Below are 9607 nucleotides of genomic sequence, written 5' to 3' on the forward strand. Positions count from 1 at the left end.
AAGAAGAAGCGGGTTTTCTTCATTTTTATTTGAACAGATCAATAACTGATTAATGCAACAGATTTAAAAGCAGACAGATAAAAATACTGTGATGTCACTCTGGACAGGAAGTAAACGGGGAACAAAAACAACAGCTACAAAATAAAAGCTTGAATGAACACTGAACTTGTTTGTTGTTTTCAGCCATTATTTTTTTTAAATTCACGAAAACAAGGACATAAACCAACTTCCTGTGATGACATCACTACAGAGTCATGTGACAAACAGGATGTATATACACCTGTTCACCTGCAGCAGACCGGGGAACCAATCAGAGATCAATAAACACCAGCTAAGCTATTGCTGTGAAACACCCACAGGAAGTCACATGATGATGTCATAGCTCAGTCTGACCAGTCAGAGTCACTATTGATTTGACATCATCAGTAATGCTCCAATCAAAGTCAAACAGACACAGGAAATGCAGGTGACCAATCAGAAGGCGGGAGAATTGAGTGGTGAGCTAACCAGGTAACCAGGTAACCAAATGATCAGGTAACCAGATGATCAGGTGATCAGGTGAGTCAGGAGGACTGCTGGCTGAGTTCGTGGTCGGAGGCGGAGCTTATCTGGCGCTCGACAGCCCGCTGGGCCTTACAGGCAGCCATTTTGACCTGGATATCCATCTTCCTCTCAAAATACTCGACCAGCGCCGGTTCTGTCAACAGTGAGGCCAGCACTTGTTCAAAGGTGATTGACCAATCAGCATCTAGCGCGCTTCCCCGCCTCTCCTCGCCGCTGACCAGCACCGTGTCGTCGGCGATGTCCTCGCACTGCAGCGAGCCGGAGCTCACCACCGAGAACGACGACACCGACGTGTCGTCCTTCGTCTCCTCGTCAGATGGCGGCGCTGGCGGCTCCAGCTGGGCGTCGGCCAGAGCCCGGCACACCTGGGCGTCGGTCGAGGTTCCCTCGCCGGGCCCCTCCTCCCCCGGCGGGATGGGAGGCGGGGCCTCGGCCTTCTTGGCGCCGTTGCCAAACTTCTTGCCGACCTCTCCGATGCGCAACAGGAGGCTGGCCACAGTGGCGATGGCGTGGTACAGCTGCTGCTCGCTCGGCTCCTCGCTGAACATGTTGTACAGCGTCTTACAAAGCTCGATGAACTGCTCCTGTTCACAGGTACACAGGTAAACACACCTGGACGGCCTCACCTGGGAGCTCAGCAGCACCTGGACTCACCTGGTTCATCCTGGGCAAATCCTTGATGGTTTCCCTCTTGGGCTCCTTCTCCTTGGCCCACATCCTCAGGTAGTACCTGTAGTCCTTCACCTCTGACACAAGCCAGGAAACTCAGGTAAAGACAGCAGGTGTTGACACCATCAACGCTCAGGAGGAGGCGGGGCATTACCTTTCTTCTCCTCACCATCTTCTCCTCCATTCTTCGGTTCTTCACCTGTTCAGGTGAAAACTTCATCATCATCATCATCATCATCAGGAAGGCTAACAAACATGGCTCAAAAACCAGAACAAACCTGATGTCACTTCCTGCTGCCGCACAGAATCCAGATCAGACAGGAAGGAGGATTCTGGAAGGAGACACGATGGAGAGGAGGAGGAAGAGGAGGACAGGGTTAGGAGGAAGAAGAGGAGGAAGAGGAGGACAGGGTTAGGAGGAAGAAGAGGAGGAAGAGGAGGACAGGGTTAGGAGGAAGAAGAGGAGGAAGAGGAGGACAGGGTTAGGAGGAAGAGGAGGAAGAGGAGGACAGGGTTAGGAGGAAGAGGAGGAAGAGGAGGACAGGGTTAGGAGGAAGAAGAGTCGGTGTTAGTCAGAGCTCAGTGGCAGCAGGAAGAGGAGACAAAAGAATCTGCAGCAGGTGTAGGACAGGTACCTCTTCATCTGTGTGTGTGTGTGTGTGTGTGTACCTTGTAGTTTGTCCTCAGTAAAGAAGTGTGTGGCCTCCAGAGCAGACTCCGCCTCCTCAGCACACAGAGCTGGAACAGATGGACAGGTGAGACACTTTTCAACACCTGGAGGGGTCAGCCTGCAGGTTGACCTCTGGGGTAGCAGCTAGAATCACCGCTTACAGTTTAGCAGTTAGCTGCTAAGCTAGCGGGGTAACTAGCATACTAGCGCCAAAATGCTAACATAGTAAAACAGTTATTTCAATCTGAAAACACAGATGAAAACTTTATGGGAATCACATCGTTAACATTAACAATCTGAAATCAAATAAACTTTCCTGCTTCTTCCCTTCATGTGAACAAGATGCAGTCAGAATACTAATCCAGCTGAACATTAATTATTGACCCCAGGTCCAGAGACGGTTGCAGTCAAGGGTCAGAGGTCAAAGTTAAAGGGAAATGCTACATTTCCCTTTAACTTTGAATTATTATTGTTTTCAGGTCAAAGTTCTGGTCTGAGGCAGTCTGAGCATGCTCAGTGTGAGACCACCAACAGAACACCTGGGGATGCCAGGTGGAACCTCCAGTTAAAGTTCTGGTTCTGGTCAGTGCTCCTGGGTCAGATCAGAACCAGAGTGTCAGGTGAGCTGGTGGGGCTGATACCTGGCGGGAGGTGGAGCTTGTAGAGCAGCTTCAGCTTCTCCGTCATGTCGCCGTGGTACATCCCACCTGCAGAACCACAAACACAGTGAAACCGGGGCAGACAGAACCGACCCAGATGGAACCGCCTGTCTGCGGTCCGGAGCTGACTCACTGAGGCCGGTGCTGAACTCTTTGAAGTTGACCAGCCCGTCCTGGTTCTGGTCCAGCAGCCTGAAGAGCCGGGCCGACAGCGTGGGGGTGTGGCTTCCGCAGACCCAGGGGGACAGCGCCGAGAAGAGCTGGGCGAACTGGACCGGGTCGATCCGGTACTGCTCCAGGTAGGGCAGGCTGGGGTCGTGTCGCTGCGCCGCCGAGTTGCTGGAGCCCCAGTAGCAGCTAGTCATGTGCTTGGACTAGGACAGAGACAGGCAGGGGTCAGACCGAGAGGCCTTAAGGAGGACAGAACCTCAGGCGACCTCTGACCTTAAAGAGACAGTAAAGCTCCTCCAGCTCCTCGATGCTGAAGGCCAGCTCCGTCATCATCGCCCTCACCTGCAGAGACACACCTGTGAAGGGACCGACCTCGTCACTGTGGGAGTAAATGTCCACAAACACCCACCACGCTCCGCTTCGCCGTGTCCTCCAGCGACTGAATGACCTTTAACCTCTGCTTAAAACGCATCTGCTCGATGACATCAGAGCGCAGGCTGCCAAACTTCTGCAAGGACAAGAAGTTTGATCCACCTGAGACCTCCCAGTCTGACCAGGTGACCACAGAGCTGCTAGCAGGAAGTGACATCACTCTGACCTCATAGGATGCCTTGATGAGGTCGAAGACGTCGATCTCCGGCGGAGGGTCATCTCCGCTCGTCAGCAAGGCGTGCAGGTGGGGAGTGGGCGGAGCCACCGTCTGCTTGTTCACAACGTTATCCAGGTACCTGCAGGACAGGTGAGTTTACTACTGGAACGGACCGGACCCAGTACGGACCGGACCCAGTACGGACCGGACCCAGTACGGACCGGACCCTAACCTTCCATGACCGTTGTGAGATTTGCAAACAGTCCTCAGTTTCTGATTTTGCTTCATTTTATTTTTTAGGTTAAACTTGGATGCACAGGAAATGGTCCGATGAGACAGGACGCCGTCCCACCTGCCCAGGACGGTCATGGCCTCGCCCTCGTCGCTGCAGACCAGCAGGGCGTCCATGTTGTCGTGAAGGACGGCCAGCGCCACCTGCAGACAGACGAGGTCGAAGGTCAAGGGTTCATCTGACCGGTAACCGGCGCCACGCGGCTCCGTACCTGGAAGATGACCTTGATGCCTTCGTAGAAGAAGCAGTCGACCAGCAGGACGGCGCTGTCGAACGGCATGACGGACAGGAAGAGGGTGAGGAACCAGGACAGGCTGATGGTGGTGATGACGCCCAGCGCCTGCATGTGGTCATAGAGCGGCGGCAGGAAGGCCCGGGTCAGCTCCTCAAACACGGCCTGGTCCACCAGCGCTCCTGAGGGGACAGACCATCAGGCGGCGCCCCCTGGAGGACACCGCCTGCAACTACGTCCAGGAGTCAGGTACAGGTCACAGAACCATGGATCACTCTCCATGGTTCTGTTCTTGACTGGGATCCAGAACTTCAACCCCTGACCTACGACCCGGTACCCCTGACCTACGACCCGGTCCACTGACCTACGACCCGGGTGTTGTAGTAGTCGGGCAGCATGCGCTCGCACAGCGCCACCAGCAGCCAGAAGGCCTCCTCCTCGGTTCCGTACAGCAGCAGGACGGATGTAACGATGTTCATGGCCTGCAGGAGGCGACAAAGTTTCAGTTCAGTTTATTTTGGTAAATTATCAACATTAAACACAGAACACGTTTTTTATGTAAGTGCATGTATTAATATACATATGCCTATATGTTGGATTCATAATAATCTTAAACAAAAAATGTTAAAAAATCCCCACAGAAAACAAAAATAATAAACTTCTGTTCATCCTCAGCTAAAGCATAAAATATCCTCTATAGACACAAACATGCATCTAAATACACACATTATTTACAAACATGATCACACAATGCATAAATCTAATAACTGTATAGATTTTATCATTTTACATTTTAAAGCTCATTTAAAATCAACATTCAGTTTCAGTTTAACTGAAACATGTTTAGTTTTTACCTGAATCCTGATATTAACAAACTTCATAAATTATATTTATTCTCTCTTCATTTAAATCATTTCTCTACCATTAGGAAGTTTGTTCAGAGCTTTAAACATTATTTACAATATCTTTAAACTTTAAATAATTACTTATAATAAAGAGTTTATTCATGTTTTTACCTGCATTTCCTCAACAAGACAAATGAGGAAAAGATGAGAATTTATTAAATCTTTTATTTTAAACAATATTCCAGTTTTTACTTCTTCAGTTCAACATGAAGTTTTCAACCCACTGACAACGAGTCCATTGGTCCTGTTCGTCAGACAGAACCTTCCAGAACCGCTGGGTCAGGAAGTTTCTCATGTTTGATGGATTTTGTTTTTTAACGTTAAAATTTAACGGAGCTGGAGATCAAAGTGAGATTTGACAAAAGGTTCTGTTTGAGTTCTGGGCCTGATCCCGGGTTCTGGGCCTGATCCCGGGTTCTGGGCCTGATCCCGGGTTCTGTTTGGGTTCTGTACCTGGCAGTAGCCGATGTTGGGGTTGCGGTGGGCGTAGGCGGTCAGGACGCGGCGCAGCGCGGCGATGCCCGTCTCGTTCTGGAAGGCTCTGTGCTCGGGCATCGAGCGATGAAGGTCGCGCTCGATCTCCTCGGTAGCCAATGAGCAGAGGCCCGTGGCCTGCTCCACCAGGTCGCCATAGTAACCAGGGTGGGAGGCCATCTCGTTCTGAGCGCCTGCACAGACGGGTGGAGGCGGGTGAGCGGAGACGGGGACAGGAAAGCGGAGACAGGAAGCGGAACGGAGACGGACCGGAGAACAGAAGCCACAGCTCCCCCCTCAGGCGCTCCGGGATCCCGTTCAGAACCAGCTCTCGGGTTCTGGAGGTTCTGTACATGCAGACGCCCCGGCCGAACTCAGAGAAGTGAATGTTCCACGCCTCCTCCTTCATCCGCTCCTTCATCTGCGGGACGGAGGACGGGTCAGCATCTCCCCGGCGCCCCGCCCCGCCTCGGGAATTGTACTCACAGCTTTAGGGCCGAGGTCCTCCGGGCCGTCCTGCTGGAACAGCCGCAGCAGGCCCTGCTGGGCGGTGGGCAGGCCGCCGTGGTAATGGCGCCCCTCGTGGACGGAGTCGGATCCTGCGGATTGGGGGACGCCGGTGGAGCCCTGGGAACAGAAAGACATAAGACAGAACCAGAACCACAAGGTTCTGACAGCCAGGCCTGGCGTACCGAGGAGCCAATCAGAGACAGCGGGTTGGTGTCGCTCCACGAGCCGTCCGGCGTCCGCTGCAGGAAGTCTGAGATCCGCTGAACCAGGAAGTCCCTGTCTTTGAGGTTGGCGAACAGGAAGTTCATCTTGTTCTTGGTGCTGATGGAGACGGGACACGGCAAGACGCTGCTGCTGTCCGCCTTCTCCACGATGGTCACCTGAGGAGCAGAGGATCGTGGGTAAATTACAGGACAATCGTCTCCAAAAGCAACGAGGCATCCAGCTGCAGACAAAGATGGCTGAACATGCGAGACCAACAGTAATCCAGATGAAGGTTTGCTTTTTTCCAAAAAGACATTAGCCTTTTTCAAAGTGGCCGCCATGGTTGTTTGAAAGAAAATTAGCGGTAGCTATTGCCAGTGGCTAGGTTCACTAACGACTAAATTAGAGTCTCGGTATTAAACTGTTAAACATATTACTGCACGCTAATGCTAAACCTCTTTACACATAAAACCATTAGCGGAAGCTAACGCTAACCATTAAGTTGACCGTCTCTCATCTTCTCCTTCCTGTTGACTGACCTGAGACTCGCTAACAGCAAAGTCCTCAGTGTCTGATTTTATTTTAAGAGGCTCAACATTGGAAATTCAAGTGGCTGATGGGAAATATGAACGGAGGGCGTAGCATGCTAATGTTTATGCCTGTACCCACGCCTTACAAATCTTCACAGTGACATGCTGTGAGGTCAAAATGATTCCATCAGAACATGTCGTAACGGTTCTGCTGCAGTTGCAGGAAGGCTCGACCCGGTTCTGCTGCTACTGGGCTCACCTCTCTGAGTGGGATGATGAGCTGGCACAGGTCCTCCTCTCTGCTGCTGAAGCAGATGTAGTTGTTGGAGATGAACAGCTGGCCCACCACGTGCATCTTGGCGAACGGCGTCCACAGCGTGCAGTCCGTGTGTCCGTCCAGCCGCTCGTCCTGCGTCAGCCGGAACATGGACCGGTACCGCTCGTTCTTGGCCCGGGCGTCGAAGTCCCTGCAGACAGAACGCGGCCGACGCGGTCAGAGCCGCGGCAGACACGTTTGGACACAGAGAAAACGGTCAGAGTGAGACCTCTTCAGGGCAGAGACGTTCTTCAGCGTCTTGCAGGCCTTGGGCAGCAAGCGGTCGGCAGCGAACGCCTCATTGTCCAGCAGCTGGCGCATGGCGATGTTGGCGAGCTGCTCCATCAGCTTGAAGGTGTCGTTGACGTTCAGGAACATGGAGAAGAAATGCTCAGCGTTCCGGGTGCTCACGCGGACGCTCTCTGGGAACACCAGGGTGGCGTTCTTCTCCAGCTGGGTCACCTCGGTCCACTGCACCACCAGCGTCACTGAGCGGATCGGACACACAAGTCAGAAATCGCTGCGGACAAGTTAACGCCGGCGTGCGATTGGCTGACGGTACCTTCCTTCCCCAGCAGGAAGGAGTAGAAGCACAGGTGGTTGATGGACAGGTAGAGCCAGCCCTGGCGCGGGACACGCCCCTTCCAGTAGCTGCAGGAGTAATAGTTCACCAGCTTCTCCTCCTCTGGCATCCCAAACAGCTTCCGCATCTTCAGCTCCGCCTCCAGGAACTTCCCGCTGTTCTCTTCCTGCTCCTCGCTCCGCTTCAGTCGGTTCTCCTCCGCGATGATGCCCTGCAGGAAGTGACATCACTAAGCAGACAGGAACACATCCCAGCAAGCCAAACCGGCGGAGACATACCGAGATCTTTCCTTTGACGAAGGTGATGACGTCTTCATCGTTGTCGAAGATGGAGATCGTCTGCAGCAGGTTGGATTCCAGGAAATCCCAGTGCTCCGTGATCTCCTTCCTCGACGAGCCTGCAAGATGAGATGGAAGGAAAAATCTGAAAAGATACCTGCATCCAGAATATTCCCAGTCCTCCCAGTCCTCCTGCTCACCACAAGCAATGTTCCAGTAGATCTGGGAGTCGGCGGTCTGCAGCAGGATCCTGTAGGGAGCCACCCTGGCACTGGAGTCCAGAACCACGTCCAGCGTTCCCACCAGAAGACCTGCAGAGACACCGAGGACCAGCAGACATCATCAGGACCAGCCGCTCTGCCAGCTACAGCTCCCCCTAGCGCAGATTAGACGGTACTACAACAACTTCTACCTTACGCTGAAGACATGCAACTCTACACATCGACCCCATGACCCCATGACCTCCATCCCTCGGTCCCTGAGTCTACATAGGAGACTAGAAAACGGTCCATAAGGAGCCGAGTGGTCTTGGTTCTGGTTCTAGGGACTGGTGGACAGACTCACCACCGCCTTGCAGGTTCCTGTAGTGACCTTTGACCTCACAGGGTGAAACATAAATCACCTGTTGGGTCACCAGCTGAGCCCTCATAACGTTACTTCAAGCAGATCTGACGTCACCCCCCCCCGCCCCACCCCCGTCTGATCCGGTTCTGTCCTCTGAACCGGGTTTCTAGTTCTGCATCTAACGATCCGGAACCGTTCATGGTGTTGCCATGGAGATCCACCCAGGCTAACCGAACGAACCCCGGTTCTGCTGAGCATTACTGGAGGTTCTGTCAGAACCGGGTCCACCAGCGGAACCGAACCGGAGGACTGACACCCAACGGAACCAGTCGAACTGGACGGACCCCTTGACCCCCTCACCCAACCTGCTCAGAACCGAACCGAACCGAGTAGACCTCTATCAGCAGCCCCCTCCCCTGCTCCCTCAGACAGAACCGAACCTAACGGAACCGAACCTACCGGACAGCCCCCCTCCGCGGCCGTGCCCCCTCCTCCTCTGCAGGATGAAGAACGGGTTGGCCCGCTCCGAGACCCAAAGAGCCCCGGCCAGTAGAACCTCCTCCGGTTCGATCCACATGTTGGCCACTGCGCTGACCCAAAGACCCGGTAGACTCCGGACAGAATCCGGAACCAGGTTCTGTCTGGTCCTGGTTCTGGTACTGTTGTTTTCAGCGAGTCTGATGACTCTACATCACTTCCGGGTGTGACACGTTAGGCCACGCCTTCTACGTGCTGTACGACATGACGTCAACATGTTTATAACGGGGAAAAAAACCGTAATCGTCCCAACTGAAATCTGAGACGTTGCTGCTCTTCTGAACTTCCACCAAATGATTTAGCTGATTTATAAGGTTTCTGGCTCAGCAGCAGGAATTTGATGCATCAATCCCCAAATTTCGTTTGTGTCTCGGAATGCTGGAAAATAAGAGAAGAAATTTTAACCTGCTGTAATCTGTTTATTTGTGCTTTGTTGATGAAACAATAACCTGTAAAAATAAATAACTGAGATAAATTATAGTCTAAAAAAGGACTCAAATGTTGCATAAATTATAATGAAAAATAATTTCACTGGAAAAACTGAGGGAAAAAAGATTTACAGAAAAAACATCTTGACAACTGGAAAAAAATAATAAGATTATGCAGAAAAAAGTAGTACGTTCTGAAGAGTTCTTGAAGAAACCTTGGTGTTGCCTGCAGCTTGGTGTCCAATTTGGAACCGTTTCAATTTATTAAACCAGACATCCCTAATGTCAACCTTCAAAAAATTGACTTAAAAATCCAACATGGCCGCTCCTCACGTCAACAATAGTAACTTTAATGGAAACATGTTTGACAAAAATCAATGTTTGCAACTCTAACCGTAACTTATTAAAAGTGGTGTTTGCATGTAGAGAGTA

At 52.0% G+C, this 9607-nt stretch overlaps 1 protein-coding gene across 1 annotated transcript; it reads right to left on the reverse strand.

Annotated features, from left to right (window-relative positions):
• Positions 1 to 9: 9 nt before the first annotated feature.
• Positions 10 to 8787, reverse strand: tbc1d9b (TBC1 domain family member 9b). The gene is given in 23 exon segments (XM_028009629.1): positions 10 to 1148; positions 1219 to 1310; positions 1388 to 1432; positions 1512 to 1565; positions 1903 to 1971; positions 2545 to 2610; positions 2696 to 2936; positions 3007 to 3075; positions 3143 to 3241; positions 3332 to 3461; positions 3675 to 3757; positions 3826 to 4028; positions 4211 to 4328; positions 5205 to 5419; positions 5496 to 5646; positions 5712 to 5780; positions 5783 to 6115; positions 6729 to 6936; positions 7015 to 7273; positions 7348 to 7579; positions 7647 to 7765; positions 7847 to 7957; positions 8670 to 8787. Coding segments are annotated over 23 exon segments (3669 nt in total). The 3' UTR covers positions 10 to 563.
• Positions 8788 to 9607: the final 820 nt, after the last annotated feature.

The sequence above is a fragment of the Xiphophorus couchianus genome, chromosome 23 (assembly GCF_001444195.1).
Source record: "Xiphophorus couchianus chromosome 23, X_couchianus-1.0, whole genome shotgun sequence".
NCBI classification, from domain to species: domain Eukaryota; kingdom Metazoa; phylum Chordata; class Actinopteri; order Cyprinodontiformes; family Poeciliidae; genus Xiphophorus; species Xiphophorus couchianus.